Source organism: Styela clava, chromosome 14, assembly GCF_964204865.1.
Source record: "Styela clava chromosome 14, kaStyClav1.hap1.2, whole genome shotgun sequence".
NCBI classification, from domain to species: Eukaryota; Metazoa; Chordata; class Ascidiacea; order Stolidobranchia; family Styelidae; genus Styela; species Styela clava.
In genome coordinates this window covers 12,343,639-12,370,210 of record NC_135263.1, presented here as the reverse complement: position 1 = coordinate 12,370,210, position 26,572 = coordinate 12,343,639, and the positions used below count along the sequence as shown (strand labels likewise).

The 26,572-nt window shown below is 30.7% G+C and overlaps 1 protein-coding gene across 5 annotated transcripts; it reads left to right on the top strand.

Annotated features, from left to right (window-relative positions):
* Positions 1-1,750: 1,750 nt before the first annotated feature.
* On the top strand, positions 1,751-26,278 carry LOC120340606 (SEC14-like protein 1). 5 transcript variants are annotated; one of them, XM_039408909.2, is made up of 20 exons: positions 1,751-1,948; positions 2,356-2,505; positions 4,431-4,562; positions 4,985-5,113; positions 6,475-6,636; positions 7,059-7,152; positions 7,655-7,764; positions 14,597-14,704; positions 15,187-15,268; positions 15,355-15,443; positions 16,188-16,258; positions 16,779-16,796; positions 20,389-20,576; positions 21,217-21,335; positions 21,590-21,721; positions 21,915-22,017; positions 22,452-22,525; positions 22,834-22,917; positions 23,158-23,333; positions 23,698-26,278. In XM_039408909.2, exons 1-20 carry the CDS (start codon positions 1,886-1,888, stop codon positions 23,789-23,791), a joined length of 2,178 nt encoding a protein of 725 aa, XP_039264843.1. In that variant the 5' UTR covers positions 1,751-1,885; the 3' UTR covers positions 23,792-26,278. The 5 variants fall into 5 exon arrangements, with proteins under 5 accessions (XP_039264843.1, XP_039264841.1, XP_039264842.1 ...); XM_039408907.2 differs by having other exon boundaries at positions 16,779-16,817; XM_039408908.2 differs by having other exon boundaries at positions 16,776-16,796.
* The last annotated feature ends 294 nt before the right edge of the window (positions 26,279-26,572 follow it).

The following is a 26,572-nucleotide window of genomic DNA, read 5'->3' as shown; positions in this document are numbered from 1 at the left end:
TGGACCAGCATTTGTGAATTTGAGTTGAGTCAAAGGACCTTGCGAAAAGTGTTCAGGAACCACGCGCGAAGGATTGTCACGTTGCGAAGAGCACATTTTCTAGTAGACATGGAGTAATTAGGTCTCGTTGAAGAAAAAAACACATAAGCCGAAACATATCGACTATATCTGCGGCTGCTAACGTTTTCACACCGCGGACCGAAAACTGAAACTGGATTATTGGACACGTAGTGGACATTACGATCGTTTCAATACAATATTATGTTGGTCTTGTTGTTGTTGTTCTTTGACACTTTTTGGACATCTAGTGGAAAATCTAAAAAACCGCTTTTCTCTTTCATTACTGGACCGATTGCTTCAAAATTTTTACTGGTTAAAGATGAAATTTTTCTCCAGAAGGCTATTACTTTTATTTATTTCTGTTAGCTCTGTGAAATTTGTTTTGTTTGCTATGACGTCACCGAACGTTCTGAGGACGCATAGCCGACCCTCCTCTTCTTTTTGATCACGTGCCATCGAACGTCGATGGTTCGTACCGAAGTCCTCACGGTACTTTGCTACGATTTTTTCCTTACGCTGATCGACGGTACGGTAAACCGTACTGTACTGCGAACAGACGTGTCCATATATTTGGGCGTAGCTCTCTTGTTTTGTGTACTGACATCCATGAAATCACAAATCTTCAGCAATAAAAAAAGTTAAAACTCATATTAATTCATAAATAAAACCTTACGTTTGAGACGGTTCGAGACGGTTTAAATACCCAAAATGAAGATAGATAGAGGATCACACAACTTCGAACTTGGAAACTGTTCTTAATTCTTGAATACCACTTGTAGGCCTATACAATATATCGGTAAGTGGAAGCGTATTTCGAAATCCAATACTACTAACTTTATTACTTCTACATGTATCATAAAGTAATAATAAAAACTTGACTGCAACGTGATGCTAAAATGCAAAACGCGAAACCTAGATACTATTTTGCATAAATAGATTTCATACATGTACTATTAATCAAAACATGAACCTGTTTCTGTGATTTTGGGGCTCGTTCGTTAGTTTACATCATGTTTTCGTAACCTAGGTATAAATAGAAAAACTCAGATTAACGTTATTTTGAGGCAAATTTATGGAAAATCGAAATAACTTGACTTACCAGTTCATCTCCAATGTTCAAAAATCGGTTATTTAACTGTGCCACAAGAGGAATAAACTAATTATCAGTGATTTCAGTTCGAAATTACTTGAATATTTTGAGATAAAATATTAAATTCTAATTGGGTTAAAATTTCCATTGTTTGAATAACTCAACCGGTTATTAATAAACGAGTCGCAAAAACGCTCCCGAAGTAAAGATAAAGTGAAGTGTCAAAGGTCGGTCAGGCGTTCATAAAATCTCTGGTTTATCTGGAATCAGCTGATTTTACGTCATCACGGCAACAGTGCCTGGTGTTTTAGTCATTGCTTCAAGTCGCTGGTTGCTACCGACTCGTCGCACTCTAAAGTTTTGTTTTACTGCGGCAGGTCCGTGTTTTTTTTTCGCATTTTACCTTGATATAATACCAGAGTAGAGCTAGAGGCACAGTGTAGGTATTTTTAGACATTGATATGGTATCATATGTTTTACACTAAATTACAGAAGTTAAATTATTATAAAGATATTTAAATTATAACATCTGTGGAGGCCAAAACAATTTTAAGGATTTATGGACACCATATATATATATCCTGCAGTCACAACTAAATGTGTTTCTGTTTTTTCAGCCAAATAAATTTTTATTCTTACTATAACGAAAAGTGTTATTCGAGCATTTAACCATTTGATTTAAATTTCAAGTTCTGTCAGTTCTGTTCTGTCAGCGGTTCTAAAACACCAAGCAAGATGGTGCAAAAATACCAATCACCAGTGCGAATATATAAACATCCATTCGAAATGGTGATGGCTGTAAGTATCATTTTGGTCGTTATTTTTTATATCATTATTCATTTTTTGTTATGTACTACTAATTGAACATCATTTTACCTCAAATAATATTGTGGAACAGTTCGAATATTTATAAATTTATCTATATTAATTAAACTAAATTGTTTTATGGAATAAAACTTCAAAATTTTTAAAAGCTAATATAACATCACCCTCATAATTTTCCAATTATTTTCATCATTGTTACTGTTTATTCTCAGATATGTGACTGTTTAATTTATTTCAATTCTTGTATTAAATAAGGGTCAAAATTTTCTACCAATAATTACTATTAGTGTTAAACATTTTTCAATGTTTCGAAATTGTTTTTTAACCAGCCTAGTTACACTTTTATAAATTTATGAGATTTCAATTATATTGAATCATAGGCATACCAGAAAAGATTTCCAACATGCAAGATGATTCCAGTCTTTGTTGGTTGCGATATTTTGAGCGATGAAAAAAGTGAAGATGAATCTAAGCATACGGTAGAAAGAAGATGTAAATTGAATGTTGATGCTCCGCGACTTTTAAAAAGGGTAATCAATAATTATGTTTTCAGGGGTTTATTTTTCTGAACAATATTAGCTATCCTATATCATATAGATTTTTAAACTTGGAAAATATACTAAGTGATTCAGGAGTCTTGCTGCACACTGTTTCGAAACGTTTCGTCTGACCAAGGTCAGTCTTCCTCAGCTGAGGATGCAGTGGAAATATAAAAACTTTGATGTTTGGGATATGCCGATGTTTGATCACTGTTTTCGATTGTGATCATTTTGAGTTCAAGTTATGCAGATGGCCAGTGTATATATAATAGAACCAAGTCTAAAAAACATTTTTAAAAAGGAAATCAAATGACTATGACTGCCATGCAATAATTAAATCTTTAATAGAGTCGTTTGTAAGGGTTTCATGTTAACAAATATTGATCAGTTGAAATTTATATTTCAAGGGTACTAGGAGTATGTTGTTATCCAAAATCTATGAAATCAATAGAATTAATCTGAATATCATGAATATAGTAGCCTACATTGAATATAGTATTGCCATTTGTAATTTTGTCGTGACTTTTACATATGATTACATAATGGATTTAGGTTATTGAACTGTTTTTTAAGTTTCTCTATTCCAAATACACTCAATTGAAAATACCATTATTTTACTTTATATTATATTTTAAATTTTCAAACTTTAGCTATATCCACTTAGATTATATGGAAACTAAATTCAAATGTTTTATTCTTGCTTAAAGCAGGAAATGAAAAAAGTTTAATGAGGTAATTCATACTTTACCAAAGTGGACATTGTCATCACAATTTGCCCAAAGGCATTGTATTGAATTCTATCTGTTGAATGGCTACATTGTATAATGAACACATTAGGACACCCGGATAACTTCATTGTAAAGTTTATTTTATGTTTGGAAAGCAAGATTGAGTTGACCATTCCAGCCTTTGTTCATACAAATATTGATAAACTATTTAGGAATCAAATTAAATTTTTAAACCAGATAATACACTTACTGAATTAAATTATAGGGTTTTATAAATCAGCATGATGAAATAAATGATTTATATTATGCCATGTCATATTATCCTTTTCTTACTAATAATTTTCAAACTGATTTTCGCTGTTATATGATCGGAGTAATCTTAATTTGATTCCAATGTGTGTATTCCGTCCTGAAACACAGCTTTTACATGTCCATGTACAAATCAAATAACTAAGTACTTTAGTTAATGTCACTTTTGAAGACAAGTCTACACAAAATTTTGGATTAAAATATATAAAAACAGTTTTTTTGAGCTGTGTGATACAGATGACAATTTGAAGCTCTTTATTCTTTATAATTTAATATTATTTTGAAAGGAGAAAAATTAACCCATTATGTATGATAAAAATATAAATTTTATTATGTGATAAATTATATGTGTAATAAGATAAAAGCTTATGGTTTAAAAATGGATATTATATTATAGCCTTATAGGTTTTGATTTCGCTTATAATTGGAATTTTGAATGTCAGAATTTTCAAAGCAATATTTTGGGTACTGCCGTAGTGTGTACCTGGTTAGGGTTAGGTCATAATTTTTCTCCGATTTTCCTTGTTTAAGTTTTGGTATGGGTTCGGGGATTGTCTGTGTTAGTGACTTAATGTAAAATAGGCGAACAAAATTAAGTTACTTCCATATTGGTACACACACTTTTGGGACGCCATATTTGAAATGATCATACAGTATTTCTAAATATAAATGCTTGATTTCTTATATATCATACTAGCCAATGTATTCCAGTATATATCAATGTAAGTCTTATCTGTTAATACGGTGTTGAAACATTGATTAATGCAGCATTACATAACAAGAATACAAGTCGCATAACCCGATATTATATCATTATAGTTTCTAAGCTTTACAGATTACTAGAGCAAAACTCAATAATTTGTTTTAATTATTAAACAGATGGTTGGAGTGGATTATGTGTACTTTGTACAGAAGAATGCCATTGATTGGAGGGAAAGAAAATTGAGGATTACTGCCTACAATGAAACATTTTCAAGTAGAGTTATCATCAAGGAAACTTGCCAGTACACTGTAAGATTTTTGAAATATTGTTTAGAGTTGTTTTTTTTCAATTTTTTTATGTGTTATATCTGTCAAGAAATTAGTTCGATCAAAATTTAGATTATTTCTATTTAAAATGATTTATTTTTTTTAAATTTATATCAAATTTTTTTTTGTGTGAACGGTATTCACAGTAGACCCTTATTTATTATTTAAATTTCAATTATTTTTAAATTGAATTCATAAATTCAAATTTAACAGTCATGCCATTTTTTCATTTTCACTGATGGGCATATTTATGATATACGGTAAACGTTTAGTGAACCTTTTAAAATAAAATTTTGGCCTAGACTATGATTTTAATAATGCATAATGGACCTATTCAAAGTGTCAAATTCTAGAATATGTGTGTGTTATACCAAATCACATGAGTTTATTTTTATCATTTTTAGGTTCATCCAGAGAATCCAAATTGGACGTGTTTTGAACAAACTGCAGAAATGGAAATTAGATCTTTTTGGGGGTTTGAATCAAGTGTAGAAAAAATTGCTATGAAGCAATATACCTCAAACATTAAAAAGGTATTTCACTTTTACCCTACCTATATTATATTGACCCTATTTCATTTCTTATGGGATTGGCCATCACATAAAAATAATGTTAAAATATGGTTTAACTTTGAAGGTCTCTTTTACATGGACTTTCACCATACCCCATTTATTTACTAATTTCGTTTCTAAGGAACCTGCGATGACCATCTTTTAGGTGTTCCTATTTACTCAGTTCACTGAGGCACGTAAAATGACGTGCCGTCGCTGCCATAGCACGACTCTATTGCTTCGTAAAAGCATTGCTTTGTCAGATAGTAGCCTTACTAATGTAACCTGATCCTAATAATTCATTCTAGGCTTGTGATCAAATTTCATTTCGGATCTCATTCCACCAGCTCATCAAGGGTGTGAATTGTAGACCAGCGGTTCCCAAACTTTTTGTTCCTGCATCGCCAAATTATTAGGGGAAAAAAATCATTACGCACTTACATGGAAAAAAATTGCTGTCCTCAAATTAAACTCACTTTTTTGATCGTTAATGTGTACTTTATATCATTTAAAGTTTGTAAACATGTAGGCTTAAGAAAAATTGACAAAAGGTAAACTATTTTCACTCAATTCTGCCTGATTTTCCTTTGAAATAGGAAAATAATCACATTTGTTCGCTAAATTCGGTTTGGAAAATAAACAAAATGCAGCTCGCGAAATTGCAGTGAGTAGTGTCTACTTCTATTGTCACGTAATAGTTACGTAACAATAAAGGCAGACACTACGTAACGAAAAGTAATTGACATAAAAAAGTAAAATGAATTCATTGATTCATATACACAGCATTTAAAATAAGAAACAGTAAAACATTTATAATAAATACAAAATGTAAAATATTCGATCATATAATAGTTATGTTTAACACAATTCTGGTAATTTTTGGGGGACAGTGACACCCTCTGGGAACCGCTGGGGTAGGCGATGCCGAACTGGTTCTAGCTGTGGACCCTTGTTCAGAGTAAAAGGCATTTTAAAATTGAATGAAAAGTCTAAAAAATTTTTTTTTTTTTCAAATTTTGCTGTTTCTGTTTAAATGTTTATAGAATTAGTTCTCTGTTATGATTGCTGTTTTGTTGCTTATTATTTCCACTTTACTGATTAACAATGCAGTCAGCAAGTTAGTTTGAAAAAAATTTAAGCTTGTATTATGTTCAAATGTTCTATATTTACTGTTTCCGTTAATTGTGTACAAATATCTGGATGTATATAAATATGGTTTATACGAGCATATTGTATTTTTCGTAATACAGCAGAGATAGAACTCAGAATTAGTGTCCTTTGATTTCATTGAGTTAAAATTTATTGCCAAATATTATCTTAACGATACACATTTGAAATTACAGGGTAAAGAAATCATCGAGTTTTACTTGAACGAAATTATTACTTCTGGTACTACGCATATACCAACATGGGCTGAAAAGAATCCTCATCTTGCTCGTCTTCCGCCCCCAGAAGAACAAACTCCACAATGTACTGGATTTACTAAATCCGAACAAGGAGCTCAAGTATGATCTGTTTATTTTTAGCACAATTCGGAAATTAGACCGCGAAAATGGAGTTCGATGATTTGTAAAAAAAAATTTTCAAACGATTGTAAATTTATCTTAAATACCGGTACTTTAAATTCTTTAGAAACGAGTATATTTTAGAAATTCATACAATTATTCTTTAAGAAATTTGTAATTTTTACTCGTTTTCCGATATTTTGCATAAAAACTATCAAGGTTTTTAAGCAGTTTCATATATTAATTATTCAAAGTATAAATTATCGAATGGAGAACGTATTGTTCATTAAAAATGTATATAATACTTCATCAAAATGACCACTTTAAATGCATGAGAATTTTTTCCATATAACGTAACTGTAATTTATTCAAATCTCTTTATCTATTTAATGGACATTCTGACTTCATTTTTTTTTCAATAGTTGTCTGCTAATAATCTCAGTCGTACTTCATCATCAAGTGGAGATGCTGAATTTACAGTATGTAGTGAAAGAACAGCTGGTGGAGCTGCTGACGGTAAGTAATAATTTATTATGTTGTTATTGATTTTGGAAAAACTTTATATTTTTTGAACGCTCAGTATAGTTTATTTTACTCTATAGATTTACTCTCTACTATTATTACCGTATGTATTAACCAGTCGACGTAAAATCTCATATTTTTTAATAAATATTTACCAACTAAAATTATGACTTTTATATATATATATTACAGAATAGTTTAAGAATAACTACCACTATTCTAAGCAGGGGATTGCTGTGCCGTACAATCATATTTCTCAAATTGAAAAAAAATGAAAAACGGTATAGGAATACTTTTTTCGAGTCGTTTATTGAATTTGGATAATGTCAACAATTTTTCATTATAATTGTATAGACTGATATATTTCTTCCATTTAGCCACAAGTTTTTCTAACTTTTACCTAAATTTAAAATTTCCCTTTTCAAATTGTTAGGCGAATTATAAAATTCGTCCGCAATAATCTCCTCATAAATGAGTCATTTGATTTGCTCTGCAGACAAACTCGAGGAAGAATACATTGAGAGGAAATTGGGGATTTTAAGACCATTGGAAGAAAGTAAACTCATTCAATTGCGTAACTGGTTATCTGACACACATAACGGAAAGGTAGGTCACATTGATGTCCTTTTATTGTGTGTCATATTTTAGTAGCTTGAGTAACATATTGGGTCACACAAAATTCCCAGAATACACAAAAAAAGTTTCATCTTTTCCAATAAAAATGAAGAAAATTCAGTACTTCCGTAGTGTGTGTACCAGGTTAGGGTTAGGCCATAATCGTATTCAGATTTTCCTTATTTTAGTTCTATTACGAATTCAGGGACTGTCTTTGTTAGCCAAGTGAATATACCCCTGCCCATAGGTGTCAGTCCATTTAAACAACTTGATGTAAATTAGGTGAACACACCGCCGAAAATTCAAAACTTGTAACAATCTATTCCTGTATACTTGTACTGAAAATCTTCTGTATTTTAAGACGCCTTGAGCAAAAGTTATGTTAACCCCACAATGACCTGGTTACTCAATTTTATAGATTAGAATTCTCTTGATATCTTTGTTATTTGCGATACATTTTAATCATGTTCACACTTGCGCTTTCCAATTGATCTTTGGACTTGTAGTGCGTCACTGTAAGAAAACTACTTAAAATTTCATAGGCTGGTACTTTTGAGTGATGATTTTATTGCCAACTGTCTTGTCATTACCAAAAAAAACATGTTTTTTATGATATGAGGGAATAGGGGAATTCAAATTTTTGCATTAATAAGTAATGAGAGAATGCCATAAAATATTACCCATAGAATCTACATTGGTGAAACATACCTGATGCAAAAGATATCATTGTCAAATATTATTAAATATCAATGTCAATTTAAACGACTAATCCAACTTACAATATGAAAACAGCAATTATAATATGATCAGATTGTTTTATTGAGAAATTTCATTTTTTTTTCAAATTCATTTTAGATTTTTTTTGCTTTAAAAATCTTATGATTTGAATCATGAGAGCGAACTTTCACAAGATTTGAGTCTGAATTTTATATTATTAATAGCCACACAGTACGTTTTACGCTTATGTTACAATGTCCTGTGTAATACGAAACAGGCATTATAATCACTTAATCGACAACATTCATTTATCAAATTTTATAAATACGGTTTTATTATAAAATATTCATGCTTTTTTTTCTAAATTCAAACTTCATAATGTCAAAATAGATTTTGAGATAGAGAGAATGAATTAGTCTGACGCTGGGTTCTCGCTATTTATTGAACACCAAGGGGAAGATGATTGAAGTCACTAGAAGGGTATTAAATTAATTTTCAAATCTCCTGAAATTCTTATATCGCCCTATATTTCACTCTGAAGTTTACTTTCTTTTTTTGATTTATGGGAACACTTTTTATGATATATGGGAACACCGTGGTCAATTATTGATATTAACATCTTAAATGCTTAAGAAATTTAGTACTCAATAATGAGAAAGTTCATTAAATACATAACACATTTCTGTCGATAAAAAATGTTGTATTGCTCTTCTGTGGTATTGGTCCGTTATGAAAACTACTTTCATCGATCATCCATTTCCCAAACTTGGTTTGAATATACTCAATTCACACTCTGTTTAATTTATTTTACTATTTACAATGTACATACCCATGTATGATCAGTATATAAAACAGCAGTCTTTTCTTCACCTGTGTAAACTTCATATAATATTACTGTTAATGAGCTGTGAGCGCTTCATACGTACGCTTGACGTCAATCACGTCATGTCGGACGGTTTTAGTCAGGTAAACAATTCTTGGAAATGGAGCAGTCTTTTCAGTTAAAATCATCTTATAAAAGTCTTGTATAAAGGCTGTTTTCACCTCTATCATTTTATAATAAAATTACATAAATTAAGTTAAATAAATGAACAACTTCCAGACATTTCATTTTTCTATCTTGGGATCAATTTTGATTTTCCAATATTTCAAATAAATCTGTTGAAGTATTAAAATCATGAGTATTTTACTGTGTAAAATAGAAAATAAAACATAATTTTGCCTCAAAAATATAATGTTTTTGGGGAAATAAACACAATTTGGAATATTCGAATCCTGCAAATGCACTTTTTTTGAAAACCATCAATATTGGAATACTAAAAAAACACGTTATTTTGACATATCTAATGTTTAAATTGATCACCCTACAATAAATTTATTATACACTTAGAGTTTCATTAGCTTATCATTTTTTCATTTTTTTCAGCAGCATTATTTGAATAATGGAAATGATGAAACAATACACATTCACAAAATCATATTTGCATACATTAGAATGAGAAATTAAAATAAAAATTAAAATACAATACAACACATTTATTATACATGAGGATTAGATACCAGTAAGTTTCACCATGAACTTTGTTTCCTACTTCCTGGTTTATTAAAGTGCAGTTTTGTGAATTAAATTTTCATAAAAAAAATGTAATTGCGCACACGTATATAATATAAATAAAAAAGTAGTATCTTTAATGAAACAGCATTCATTTATAATGGGAACTTAGATTAACCTAGCTGACATCTCTTTGACGTCCACAGAATCGAAAATCAGTTTTGCACGTAAATTGTAGCCTTTCCGTCCATGGAGTCATCACAATTTTCAAAAGTTTATGACCCCTAAAATGGTCATTTTCTTCATAAAGTTGTTACCCACTATGTTGACGAATTTAAGATTATATAATATACAACGTAGTAATCTCTGACATCAAATATTACAATACAAATAAGTATCTATGTTGAAATGACTAAATAATTGATCATACGCTATTTTCTTTGTGTTTTGCGTTGCTTTGATGTCGATGCATCATTTTTTTAATCATATGGTTTTGATGACATGTGAGTAGCATGACACAATCTATAGCTAAATTTAGGTTTTTGACTGATTTGCTTCAAACTATTTTCAAAATACGGGATCTCTGAAAATGACAATTTTGTGTATTTGAGTTTTATTTAAATTGACATATTTCCATTTTGGAGATTTGGAGTTTTTTTGTTAAAGTCGAAATGTTTAATAAAGTAGAAATCATATACTGTGGTGAATTGCATCAATTTAATGAGTTAACTCAGAAATTGTACATTATTTCTTGTCTAGTAGGCCCGAAATTTATAATATATAAATTACATATGAAGTATAGAAACATTATTTGAATTATATTTGTAGTGCTTCAACCCAAAACGTTGAAACATTTGTGAAAAGAGAAAGAAATGTATTTTTAATATTCAAATTTCTCTGACTTTTTATTCAAATATATTGGTGAATAAATTTGCTTCAAACCTTGATCAGAAATCCATCTTGTAAAAGAATTTGAATTTTTTGTAATTTTTTTCATTCATTCATTCGCTATTTTGTCTTGATACCTTTCATGTGTAATATTTTGTTTGTAACTTATTACAAAATTCAATTTCAGCTATGCTACCCGATCTTTTTGTTTTAAAATTTTGACAATGACAAATATATTTAGAATACAAATTAGTTCCTCATTATAACCTTATGACAATATAAAGCCGTATGCCATAATGACAAACCTTAAGTTCACAAATAGTGCATACTGCTTGTTGAATGATACATGGCGAGTAAAGATGATTATAATATGTGTAAAAGTTATGGTGTGACGCAGGTCATACAAGTCATATTATGTCTATTTTTGTTCTACATATGTCAGTAATGATATACCGTAGGTCACGCAACTGAAAGTTGAATCGATTTTATAAGTCTAATGTACATGCAGACATTCTGAGTTATTAAAATAATGTTTTGTGGTACGATTTTCTCATTTCAGCTGTTAGTAACGATGTTTCCATGGTTTTGTTTTGCAGTTGCCCTATTATTTTATATAAATTAGACTCTGAAAATATTATTTTGAGATTTATGACAATCGCCATTCAAATATGAACTTGTGGATTGTGGAGAGATTGTTCTCTTATTAAGAGATGTCGAAAATTATGGTGACATTTAACTTGCATTTCAAGTTATTCAGAAAATGTACTATGAAAAACAAATTTGTTAGTTGTTTTATAATTAAGCCCATTTTTTACAAATTGACATCGTGCAAATTTTTTTTTCAGAATTTTTCTCCTAATCGAAAAATTATATGAATGGTAATTCTGGACAAATTTTATCAATACGAATCAAATTGAATCATCCAAATTTAACAATTTTTACTCTGTCAAATATCCAGTTAGTGTCATCACAGCCACTTATGATAATACAAATTCCATCTAGTTCTTTGTTATAATTTGCTATATTTTTCAATATTCATTTTAACATAATAAACTTGTTTATGCAGATATTCTTCTTCTTCTTCAATACTATGTTGATTACTTCTGTTCCCAATTTAAAAATACAGTTTCCTGAATTATATCAACATCAGATCAATAAACAATCAAAAGTTTTATGTATGATTCGATCTATACAATGATTGACATCATAATGAAGTGTCACTGTTTTTTAATTATTCGACCAGTTTATACATCGATCAATATTTTTATATGAACCTCTCTAACCTTGATAGCCCTAAGCTCTCAAAACTTCATAAGGCTAAAGTGTACCCCCCCCTCTCCCCCAAGGAAATAATATCCCAGAGGACCCAGGATGAACTGCATAAGCCATAAACTACAAAAAATATATGAACAACCCAAATACTCACAAAACAAAGTGATCTATATAGTGTTTGATTATATTTAGACAGCATACATATATTTTTGTAGACGCTCGTATTTAAAAGGAAACCTGCGGAACCCCTGGAATGTACTGGGGGACCCCTAGAATGTGTTGGAATCTTGGTTGAAAACATTGCCTTAGAGAATAAATGAGCTAGATTACACCTTCAATAGAATCGATTCTAAATACATTTCAGTTGAATACTTTAGATGAATAAAGATTACCTAATATGTTAATAAAAATATTTTTATGAGTTTTTTGTCATGAATACTAGCTCTTTTTAGGCAGTTAACATTTGAGCAAATGAGAAACAAAAGGATAAAGGGGGGTGATAAAAAACAGGACCTATAAATTTTGTAATTACCTCTTTGAAAAGTGAAGAAAATTTATTTAACATTTGAACTTTTTTTGTGTATGATTGGATCTAAAAGTTTCAGTGATCTAGGACGCTTTGCACAAAAATTATGCTCTCTCTAGAATATGTTCCGAATGACCTGCGTTCTGTTTCTTTTGCGTCAACCAGTACATATTTATGTTGTTGCAATAATTTCACCTGGACTGCCAGTCGGTGAAATCCCTGTTAATTTAGAATTGTTACATAACACTTAAAGCATAGTACAAAGTTCAAAAAAGATTGTGAATTATTTCAGGTGTTTTTATTTTTTGTTTGTTATACCTGACTGGTTTGGTACTTTGTCCCCCTCTATTTTTGTTAAGTATAAATCTTATATGGGCCGTCTATAAATTGGGCAATTTTTTTGTGTGCCATACTTGGTCTTACTTGGTCTATTATAGGTATATTATTATACAGCCTACAGCAAATTAATTTTATTTACTTTTCATGTTTGATAATGCTGTAATGTTTGCTAGCTTTGTAGTCGATGATAGGTATTATATAATTGAGAATAATGATAGACCCATAGGGATGGTCGTAAATGCAATATGTCAACAATGTATCTTGCACACGTCTATTTCTTGTCAGCTCATGCTTTGTTAATGGAAATTGTCTATACATCAAAAGAGCTTAAGTAATAATAGTAAACCAAAATTTTTAATGACTTTACAAACAGATAGGAATTTACATGCAAAATTCTTTCATATATTCTCTGGTTATTAATAGATCAAAAATAATGAATTATTTCATACAATTCTGATTTTTCGCCAGGGATATCCAAAATGAATTGACTCTCGAAAATGATTTAAAGCTAATGTTATTCAATATTTTCATTTCTTCATCTTAGGAATAGAAAGTTTAATTTCTTTTTCGCTTAAAAAATAACGAATAATGGTAAAAAACTTAGAATTGTGTTTGGATATTCTTGTCTTTTATTAACCATTTTTATAAATGTCCAACATCATCAATATGGGAACATGTTTGTTTACAATATTGATTAGGCTACATCACTCCACCTTTTATTTTTCATGTTACAGATGTTAACTCATATCCTCTTCCTGTGTGAATTTACATTGTTTAGCTTTCGCAGGGTGATATAGCTTCAGAGAAATATTGACACAAAAACAATTTGATTGTATGCTTTGAATCTAGCATAATTGAATTTTTTTAAATAATTCAGAACTAGATAAAAGTTTGGTGTTCAATGTAGGGTGCGATATTGTTTTTTCTTTTTTTTTGGGATAACATCCTATGACATTGTGAAAAAGTATTTAGCAATATGTTTTATTCTAACTGTATAATAAACAAGTTTATAGTGTTCAATAGAGTAACTCGAATAAAAAACTTATAAATATCTTCATTACTTCTATGAAAATGAACAGTTTATTCAACACTTGAACACTTGGATTGGATTTCTGTTGGTTTGTGATTGTCCCCAAAAGTTTGGGTGATCTAGGGCGCTTTGCACAAAAGTTATGTTCTCACTAAAATTGATTGCAAATGGCTTGGGTTCCTTTCTTTTTGTCATTCTGTACATGACTCAAAATGATTTAATGTATGTTACACTTGCTTTACTGTGTTTCATGTTTTTTTTGTGTCAATACAATAGGTTGACCTAACAACAACCACAAGACAATGATTTAGTAAAATTGTTCCACATCGCTACTTTGTGTCGAATAACCGATTAAAAACACAAATTCAGTTAACCAACTTGTATGACGTGAAATGGTCATATTCACAATTCTCATAATGTTTATTATGTAAGGTTATTATGTATTACAAATCACTTCTATATTTTAGAACTTGCATTATATTTTTACATTATATTCCAGCTTCCTCGGGACGAACATATTCTACGATTTCTACGAGCGCGAGATTTTCACATGGAGAAAGCAAGAGAACTTTTATGCCAGTGTTTATCTTGGAGGAAGTTACACCAGGTCAATATTTCATCGTACAGTATCCTATATGATAAGCAACGAAAAATATAACTAGGAGTGTCCGAAATGAATTAAATCAATATTTTTAATGTGTAATAAATTCACTTGATAAATTTTAATTTTTTAAATTCTACTATCATTGTAACTAAGCCTTCTTGAATTTTCTATTGGAAATGCTCAGTTAACTTACTGCTTATTGAGAGTGTCTGTCTGATATTTCGAATTCGATTATCACCATAACAAACCTGAATTTCGCTTCAGACTTCGGGGAATTCCAAATTTTAACATTGCTCTCGTCCCAATTCTCGACTATTTTAAAATACTACTACAGCTCTGTCTAATACCAATGAAAGCATGCCAAACTTCCGAACCCACAGCCTAGCAAGTAACGCCAATATCAAAATTTTGTGCCAATGCCTAAGTATTTCATGGAAAATAATCTAAAGTTATCTATATTCAAATTCTATTTCATCCTATTTTAGGTTGACAGATTGTTAGAAACCTGGAATCCACCAAGTATATTCAAAGATTATTATTGCGGATGCTGGCATCACCATGACAACGGTTTGTATACTGACCTTGTGTTATTTGTTTATAGAGATTTACTCACCTAAACACCTTTATTACGTATCTTTTTTACTTTATTTTAGAGGGAAGGCCATTATATATACTGCGAATCGGACAAATGGATACAAAAGGACTTTTGAAAGCACTTGGACAAGATCAAATTCTAAAACAGGTTAGTTAATCTAATTTGAGTAATAAGCAGAGATGACTAAAACTGAATAATTCCCATAATCCAAATACATTTGAAATTAATATTTCAAATATGGAGTTATGTTCAACAAAAAAGACATAGAAGTCCATGTATATTCAATAAGTTGGTATTTGAAAATGTAGAAAAGTTAATATAATATGTGATTCAAATGGCTTTCCATTTTCTACTGTTTTCAAAAGATAAATGTACCGTAGTCTATTTTTTGTCTGACCATGAGATGTTGAATGTTTAAAATAACAAATTTATAGCTATTCTGAATTATTCACTGAATCCAGAATTTACTACGGTGTTTCCTTGAAAATAAGACGGTCTTATTTCAATTTTCTTTCGAAAAAGTCCTCAAGGGCCTATTTCGGAAGCGATGTCTTTTATTTTCATTTATCAAATACAAAATTACAAAAGTAGAGAATTGAGATATATTCAATTATACAAAAAAGTTTTTATTTTAAAATAATGCTAAACCTAGATTATGACCATATCATCATCCTCTGTAATGTCTTGCAAATCACTATATTCATAAATAATAAGTCAAAATAATCCCCCGCTATTGGCTAGGTCCTATTTTTAAAATTCAGGCTAGGTCTTGTTTTCGGGGAAACACGGTATATTGAATGTAACCAATTTTGAATCGATTTGAAATTTATTATGACATCCTGATACACGCTAACGGATATTGTTATATTAGCTATCCTTCCTTTATTTTAGGTTCTCTACATAATGGAACAAGGTCTTCAGAAGTGTCAAGAGGCTTCTGATACTCTCAACAAACCAATGAGGTAAATGCCTGCCTTTATATTATTTATTTTGTTTGGACATTCGATCCAACTTTATAGCAAATAGCTTTCTTGTTATTTATGCAGGCTGCTTAATACTGACTATAATGTTTATAAAGCTGTATGTAAGATGACAACAAGTATATATTGTTTAAATTTTGCATCGTAGACTTTTCAAATGTAAAAAATATTATTATTTTTATTTACTGCTGAAATAATCGTTGATAATGGCTGCTGATGAATGTTTATTACACCTTGTCATGGCACTAAGCTTATTTTTAGCATTAGATGGCCAAGACTGATATTTTCTAATCAGTAAATTAAACAAAACATTGTACAGAATTATTTAACCTTATTAATTATTTTTCAAATTTTATTTTTTCTGGTTGTTTGTGGATGTCTTCTAATAAATGTATGCTTATAATTATGAGTGCTCTCATGTAAAGCTTGGCAGCTGGGCTACTTGCGTAGCAGAACAATTTTTACTCCCAATTTAAAAATAACGCACAATTTTAAACAGCAGGACTCATTCTCTGAGAAGGTCAAGTACATGTAATATCAGGTGAATTTGCTAACGGTGTCGAATGTCTCGTTTGGTTTCCATCTTTTTTTTTTAGTCTGGAATGCATTGTATATCATAGCATCATGTGCATCATGTTTTGAAAAACAGGGCTGTTAACTATCGATTAGTCAAAAATTTTTTTTTGCTTATGGTGTTGAATTTTGTTGCATCCGCGAAATGGTGAATACTTTCTTAACGGCGTTAAGTATCCCTCATTTATAAGTTGTTCTGAAAAAGTTTCGATACCATTTTAACAAATCCCAAATCTTAGATCAATTACCATAAAAAAAGTATTATTTTGACCTGTTTTATGATCAATTTGTTCAAGTCTGATAGGATGGTTGAATCGATTAAAAAATAATAATGTTTATTTATTCATAAATTCTCAAATTTAGGAAAAATATAAATAGTTTCATTCAAAGTTTGATAGTTTATACATTAGACATCCGATTGGGGATTTTGACAATCGAAAGAAGGTCTTCCTCAACTATTCTACATTTACCAATTCATTTCTATGAATTTGCAACAATTTGTTTAAATTCCTCAGTTAATTATTATGAAATTTAGAATTATTCTATATTCAAAAATGATATTTCAGAATGTATTCTGAAACGAAATTATTCGGTTTCCGCTATTCCTGTTTTAGTTATTACAAAATTACAGTTAGCAGCCTTGTTTGTTTTGTATCATGGAAAGTTTTTGTTGCGCAGAAACATGCATGTACCACTAACAACTGATGATTTCACCAAGTATGACATCATTCCTGTTCTGCCTCAGTTGTCAAATCTAGTTATCATATTATTTTCTTTTTATCCTTGATCAGCCTTGTGCATGGTAATGATATACTCAGCCAAGTATATACCAACAATAAATGTTATGTTATGTATAACACATGCTTGATTGGTCATGAAAAGTTTAATGACTAAAAGCTTTTTGTCTGAGATACACAAAGGGCTCTGATCATTATGATTAATATTTCCTGCAGCTTGACCATTAAGTGTATCATGCTGAGTTTCGCCTTTACTTTCAATACAATGGAAAAGCTGATTGCAAGTAATAGCAATTTTGCTTTAAAATTTCAGTTGCATACTGAATTAAAAGCTTATTCAGTCAAACAAAATTCACATTTCACCACACTTTCAAAGTCAGCCGGACATAAATTTCTTCTTGTCTATTCATTATTTGTTTTTGTAATGCATGCATCTAGATTTTAGAATTTACAAAACTTAATACTCTATCAAATATGGCTATAGATTGATATGAGATAACAGCAAGTTTTGTAGTCTAGGTTTTAGCTAGTCTAAGTTTTGTAACTCATGGCAACATTGCCCAGAGCAAAGTTTTTTTACCATAATGAAATTTCCACACCTCAAACCAGCCCTTATCTGCATTTTTGGACATAAATTGTCCCTAGAATCATTTTGCAAAATTGTTGTCGTGACTTGTGGTTAATAATCGTCTTTCTCCAAAATTATTGGCACAATCACGTTTGAATTTTTATTCTTTAAAGATGGAAAAAGTTGCTAGAAGACTATCACTTTATTCCTCTTCAAATCTTTTCTCTGCCCCATCCATGGTCACTAAAAATAGACCTCAAATTTTGTGCTTTTTCCATATTTTACAACCACGACTTTATGAAATTCTCAATATATTTGAGCATCGCTGTCTTTTTCGCAGAAATATAAAGATTGATTTGAAAGTTTTAAAAATTTCTAATTATTATTTAAGTTGGTTATGTATTGTACTGTTACAAAACTAGTATACATTTACTTCAAGTTTGTGTTTTTTAAAGATTGGTGTTACTGTGGGGGTGAATTTTTGAAGTGAATTTTATTTTTATTTTACTTACCTTTTTTACACTCAGGTGTGCTGGTTTATCCCTGGACCATAATAGGCAATGTCTAATTCAAGATGTTCTGAAAGAATTTGAATTTGAATCAATTTGAAATTTTTTTTTTTGATATCTTAAATTCGTTGGCTTCATAATAGTTCTATTTAAAAATTGTCATAGTAGATTGTCAAAAATTGTCAATCAAAGTCATGTAGTAGGCTATGAACAGAATTGCCTTCATTCAATTTCTAAAAACTAGAAAAAAAAACGAAATTTTTTTTTTTAAATTCAGACCCAATTGAATAGCCTATACATCGATATACACCACATAACATGAACCAATATTGTCTCATTTTCCACAATCGAGAATATTTAGCGAAATCATTATTGAATGTACTTGGAATAGGAATAGTAGATTATTAGATTTTGCCATTCCTTCGGCAAATTTCTGATTGGATGAACTTGTACAACTATTTAAAAAACATATCACTCCTGCATGATCGCCTTCTTACATTAGTAACTGTGCCGAGCTTGTAAGTTATGATCACCCCACTACAGTAATACATTATGGCATGTTTTTATATTTTTCTAGTTTCACAAATTATTTAGTATTTTAGTTGTATACACTTTGTAGAGCTTTTTAGGGTGTATCCTATTAGAAATCTTACTTATTCTATAATTCCTTTCTAGACTTATCTATATTTTAATATGGTGTATTAGTTGTAGTTTACTTCGCTTTTTTTTAATAGTATTTATGAGAATTCAAGCATTATGAATTGTAAAAGCAAATAACAGTCCATCTGCGCCTCAATTCACACTCAGTGTAATGGATCTCTGCAGCTCAATACATTAATAAAACATGATTTGATAAACTTGAAATTGGTCCCATTTAGCGACATAGTGATTGAATTAAATTACATTTTCCATTATAAACTAATAATGATATTGCTATGGTTTATTGGAAGTGAACAGTCTGGGTTGTATAATTTGTGAAACTTCTCTCAAGGGAGATGCCTGGTAATGTGCTATATCTGGTATATAATAAGCAATAGTTTAAACTTGCATGGATCTCATTGCATGCTTCAATAACATGATAGAGAAATTTGTTTTTCGAAGAAAATATACAATACTTGACTGTCGATTTTTTTTGTGTAATACAGGCTGAATCAAGAAACAGAGCCCATCAATTAGTTCGTGAAAATAAAAATTATTAACACTTTAACTCCTGTTTGTGTATTATTGTAACTAAAAGTTTTAATTAATCTTTGCACAAAAGTTATGTTCTCTCTGGAAGATGTTCCAAAAGACCTGGGCTCTGTTTTCTTTAGTCACCATTTTTGTGACTATTATTTTTATTCATTTAGAATTATTCTAAATTTATAAAATGTTTCTATTAGGAAGTAAATTTCCATATCCAAATTAATTTGATGGTCCACTATTTGGTTACATACCATGCAAATAAATAAAAAAGTAGATTGGCACTATATTATACATATGCAAATGACTTTGCATATGACTTCACTATTTATGTCTTTGAATTTGTTAAACCGAAGTTTTTTGAACGCGTCAGCTTAATAAAAAAAAAATGTTACAAATAAGACATTATGATCATATTATTGTCATCTGCCTGATTCATAAATCTTTTACGTCTTTTATTTTGAATGATTCACAACTTCATATATTGCCAAAACATAATTTTGAATATTTCTTGTATAATAATGATTCTTATATTTCAAACAGTTCTTGGAGTTGCATTGTTGACTTGGAAGGACTTAACATGCGTCATTTATGGCGTCCGGCAGTGCAGGCACTGCTCAGGATCATTGAAGTAATTGAGAACAATTATCCTGAAACTATGGCTCGTTTACTCATTGTCAGAGCACCGAGAGTTTTTCCAGTCATTTGGACACTAATCAGTCCTTTCATTGGTATGATATAAAGTATATTGGAATTTTAGGCTGTTTTTCACTTCTTATACGGTATTTTGTCAATTTTTAGGCTGATTCTAATAAAATATTGTATTGGTATTATTGTAGTCAAAATCTTTGCCAACCAGTTGTTGGAGCCGGAGCAATTTTTAAATAGCCCAGACCCAGTCGTTTTTCCTAGGCTATATTCCAAATTTTATACTTTTCATAGTTTGGTCAGTTTTTAAGTCCATCCTAATAGATTATTACAATTTGCTTTCTTACTGTTACCAATTAAAACATCAACTTGATAGAAATTTTAAATTTGTCCTATTCTCAAACTACTAATTGTTGTATTAAAGTGGAAAGTTTTGATGTTAACTGAAAAAACATTAAATTGGCGAAGCAACAAATAATTGAAGAAACTTGCATGTGCCAAATTTTTTGTCATCAGAATCAGGCTTTTTCAGTTTTGGGGGTTGAGTTGAAATTTCATTTAATCTGTGGATTCCAGAGATGTATCTTTCCCCACGACCCGTATTTATTACAATTTGGTTAGTAGAATAGATACAGTTATAGTTCTCTTCCACCGAGTGTAAATTCTTGCATTATTATACATTATCATATACATGATTACATGAAGATGAAAATTTTTTTACAGATGAAAAGACAAGATCTAAGTTTATGATGTACAGTGGTACAGATTATCTTGGTCCTGGCGGCTTGGTTGATTATGTGCCTAAAGAATTCATCCCAGATTTCCTTGGGGGACCTTGCGAGGTAAAATGATACTTATTGTTGCATTGGGTGATTATTTCTCATACCTTCCCATTGCTGTCAAAAGATATTCAAAGATTCACTGTCGTAATTTTCCTATTTCTAATGTCAATTAGGATCGATTCCACTATTTTTTGTTCTATACATGCCATAAAAATCAATAGGATATAGTCAACTACAGCATTAGTATATAGTTTAGAATAATCTGTTTTATGACAGTCTGTTATTTTATTTATTTTCTTTATTATCTGTTTCAGTGCAATATGTCAGAAGGTGGGCCGGTTCCCAAATCATTGTACAGAGCTGAATGGGAGAAAGGTGATGGAATGCAGTTATGGGAAGAATCTATCTATAAAACTGGAAGTTGTATGAAAGGTTCTCCTCATGAGGTTTGTCTATATTATTGTATGGAATGTCCAAAATTGGTTTCAGAAATTCAAATTTAATAAGCTTTTGAATGATCGTTGTCGTTATTGATTTAATATGACAGATGTAATTAAATAACTAAAACTTCAGACTAAAGCATTTCCATAGAATGGTATGGCTCTAGTTCTATATCACCTTCCATTTTATTTACAACAGGTCATGTTAGAAGTTCCGACTAAAGACTGTGTCATCACTTGGGATTTTGACATCATGAAATGTGATGTTGTTTTCTCTCTCTACCACAGCAAGAAGCGTTTGGGTAAAAATAACAATTAGGCTAAAGAATAAACCTCCGAAGTATTCCTTCCAAGAAAGTTTTAATTACAATACTCAGTTGGTTGTGATCCTTATCTGTTTACTGTAAAGTCTGGACGAAGAATTTAATATACCAATAGTTTTATCCAATAATTTTCGTTCATGTGGAATTCGTTGTCATGTACCGTAGTTCTTATGATCTTATTTACTTGTACTACTTTGACTTTAAATGTACCACAAATCACAACATATCTATGTACTTGTAACTTTTAAGCGAGTATGTGTCACCTTGCCTTAAGCTACTTCTCTTAAATAAGAAGTATGATAATTGTTTTAAATGCGTTTTGGTAGATCAATATCAATATATTGGAAATTATTACATGTAACATGCAAGTACTGTAGTACTGTACATAACCATCGAAGCCTATTGTTATACAGGTCCTATAATTGAAGGAGAGACCCAATCTATTCTTGCTGGTAATTTGTCAAACAATGGAGCGATAAGTACTCAGGTAATAACTTCTGGTTTTTATATTTTTATGGTGGGGTACGTTTGGGCGCATCTGTTTAGGTGTGGCCGTTTTGCCCCAGCTTATTTGGCGACAGCTGGGTTCTGTTTTTGTAGAAATGATGAGCTCTCTGTTGGAATCTTATCTTATCACATAATACAAAGCTTGCGTGACCATCTTATTTCTAAATTCAAAATCAAGCTGACTGCCAAACTAGAACCAAACTGATCAATCATCTACGCCTATATTTTCTGTGTATATTCCATTGAAAAAAAAATTTGAATATTAACGTATTTTATTTGCTTTTTCAGATCATCAGCAAAAACATGACACTAGGAAGAGATTACAGTCTTGTTGAACAATCTCCTGTGTTCAGGGAAGGAGAAAGCATACAGGTATTTTTACCTTCAACTTTCTGTCACAGAAATATTGCAATCCCAGTTCCCTGTTGCGCAAACTTCATAGGGCCGCGCAAGGAGTCAAAATATATTTGTTGTATAAATGAATTAAAAAATTTGTAACAAATTTTATTCATCCAACAAAAACAGAAATCTTGTTTTTAATGTACTTGGTTCAGAAGAAAATATAGGTATGCATTTTTTTTCTGGTCATTTACATATATTATTTTTTTCCAGGGATCTCATATTGCCAGAGCACCAGGTTTCTATATATTGCAATGGAAGCTTCATACTGCTCCATCCAATCCTACATCAACACTGCCAGTTGTAACTGATGTCTTATATCAGGTTACTCACACTCCTAAAGCCAAAGTTTTATATTATCATGAAGTACTCGATTCTGAAGATTTCAAGTAAGTCAGCCATGTTTGTAGAAGTTACCGTAATTTGCATTGTATTCAAAAAATTTTGATTTTCATTGATTGTCAAAAACCTAACCATCGAACAGTGTATAAGTGTGAGTAACAAAGCCGTCATAACCTGTGGATGGATAGACTAATTGTGATATATGTAAATGTGGTGAGAGGAAATGATAACTGGCAGACCTGAATAGCTACCAATAGAAAAGCCATAGCTCACTCTTTCCTTACTCATCATTAGTGATCAGCTTTTTCCCCTCAAGATAATTGTTTGAAATTGTAAATGCTATTTTGTTAATTTTAAGCTAATTCTTTGAGGGATGAATAGTTTTTAACAACTATATTCTCACCTTTTCAGGGGTTCGATGTCAAGTCTGGAATCATGTCAGAGTGCATTTTCTTCTCTCTCACTCGCCACTCAATCCAGTGCCGGATCCTCAATCTCACGATAACAGAATATTGTACTTTCTCACTCTCATTTCTTCCACTCTTCTTCATATTGATGTTTTCCAACATAACAACTTAAACATTCAAAATATGAGTACAACACTCTTGTTAATCCATGAACACACTTCAAAAGTGTTAAAAAACCATAAGTCTCCTCAGATGGAACGTCTGGACCAGGGGTTCCCAAGCTTTTTTCAGGACGACCCCAAGGACAACTTTCAAGTGTCCAGTGCGACCCCAGGTCAATATATATATTTTTCATGGAACATTAGAGCTTCTTTCACTGGACTTTTGAGATTGGTCATGTGGTGGTTTTAAGTAAAATAAGCTAAAACCAAACAGTGATGTCACAATATTCACCTACATTTTCTATAGCATAAGCATAGAGCGATGCCTATGGGCCTGTTTTACAGTAAGCCATGGTACAAACTGCTAAATTTAACATGGTTTGTCAAATCTTAGATGTTTTGTACATCCATCTCTACCATAACTCACCGACCCCATGACCTGTTTGCAACCCTACCTACTTATCACTCCGACCCAATTTGGGGTCGCGACCCCTGGTTTGGGAACCTCTGGTCTGGACGAATGCTATATTCAAATATTTTGAAAAATAGTTATCTTGTTTTAAAAATATCACAGAATAGTGGTCCAAAATGCAATATTCAAATATTCTTCTGAAAATTTGGTATATTGTATTAAAAATAGTAAATTTTATTCTTCTAAAAATAATATAGAATAATGCTTTTCAAGAAGACAAAATATCCATTGTTCCGACTATCATTTGGGTTCACCCCATTCATTTGGAATTGTAAAATTTGCCAAAACATTTTTTTTATAGGCATAATTTTCTCAATCCAGCAATTTTTTCCTCTCAAAAAAGACTAAATTGAGAACATATCTGCTATATTCCAGATTTAATAATATTTATTTGGAATTTATCCAATTTTGGCTATCTTTTGAAGCTGAGTAATATGGTATTTTGAAGACTAGCATAATTTTGCTCACTAAGTACATCTGCTGTTTTAATTCATTTGTTATTATTGTTTTATTTGTACAAAATTGAAGCACTTATTATGACGATTACACTTTTCGTGATTAAAATATCACACCTGAATATATTCTGTGAATACTTTGACAGGTTGAATTAAATCGAAAATGGAATTTCCTTCGGAGAAAAGAAATTGAGCGGAAATGCTCTGGTATAATTGTAATCAAGGAAATTTTTTGATTGCTGTAAATTGCAATTGTTTTGGTTGTCGTATTCTAATCTCCGACCTCATTTAAATTGTATCTATTTTTTACGTATAACAAATTATGGTGTTTAAGTTTAAAACAAATTGTTGAGTTGTCCAGATGTTAAAGGAAATTTGGAATCAAATTTTTTTGGGGCTTCAATAATGAATGCAAATCATGACAGAAGAGTCAAATTTGTTAATTTTTATTCACCAATTTGATTTATAGGCAGTGGAATAATGCTGATTTCATTTTTTTTCTTTCAAATTCATGTTTGCAGATTATTCATTGTGTTTTTGAATGGTAGCATATTCTGTTAGAACTTATTCTACACATGATGTGACTAAAAATATTTCAATTGTTAATTTTCTCAGTATTCTGTGTTTCTTGGGGTTTATTTATAATTTAGATTATATGATATTGATATATATTTAACAAAAGAACAACTTCATGTTTCTCAGCTTTTTATTTTCAAAATCTCGAATCCCGTGGATTTCAACAGAAGTTATGTAATGTAACCACAGCAGACAAGAAGTACGATAAACTTGATAATGATAAATTCAATTCTGGCATTTTGTATAGTTATATTCCTCTTAAAACTTGAGAAAAATACTTCAAAAATTTTGCGACCATCAGATTGAGAATCATGGACCTAAGGATGAAGTCACTTCACAAGCTTTTTCTTGATGAATTTTAAATTTTTTTTATTCTTGATATTGCTTATTAGCTATATATTCTGCAGCGCCTCTGTGTATATATATATGTTACGCGAGTGGCCTTTTTAGACAAATAGCTAAATTAAAATCAAGATAGTGGTCTATATTTTACCATACTCGAAGAATTTTTATTATCTTCAATATTATTATTGAAAAATTTTGTACATTTTTTGTTTCTGATAATTAACCACGATAATACGAAAATATTGCCACCACACTTGTGTGTTTTGAATATGTATAAACCAACCAAGTGTTATAACTTGTTAAGTATGTGCCGTAGTTAAACAAACATTTTAGTTATGTTCTACTTATGGCACGTACATGTTAAGACAGGGTTTTAAATTGGCCCTCAACTATATTCATTGTATGAAGTTGGCCAGGTTTTTCAACAGTTTTTTTTTGCGATTTAACTCTCATAATGTACATTACTATTGCAGTTTATTTGATTTCATGGATTAAATTTGTTTTGTTTTTATTTGTGGAAATGTTCTTGGTGATCTCAATCACTATGATTAAAACTGACCGAATCAATGATGAAAATACCTGTTGTAACTTGTTGTCTCGGTGGAAGGGTTTATTTAGTGAATTCCAATTCCACTAGTTTTAGGAATGAAACTCTTTCAACAAATTTGGATGTCGTGATGGATATATTTTAATTTAAACATAGGTGAGATGAACAAAATTCATTATCTTTTATTTTACATTCACGCATTCCGGTTTTACGAACACTGGACGACTGGCTCGTCTAACGCTATCCTGCGCTCAACAGTCTCTCGGAATGGGATGTTGATGAAGAATTGTGTGCGTAAGAATACGGATAGTTTAGCTCATCAC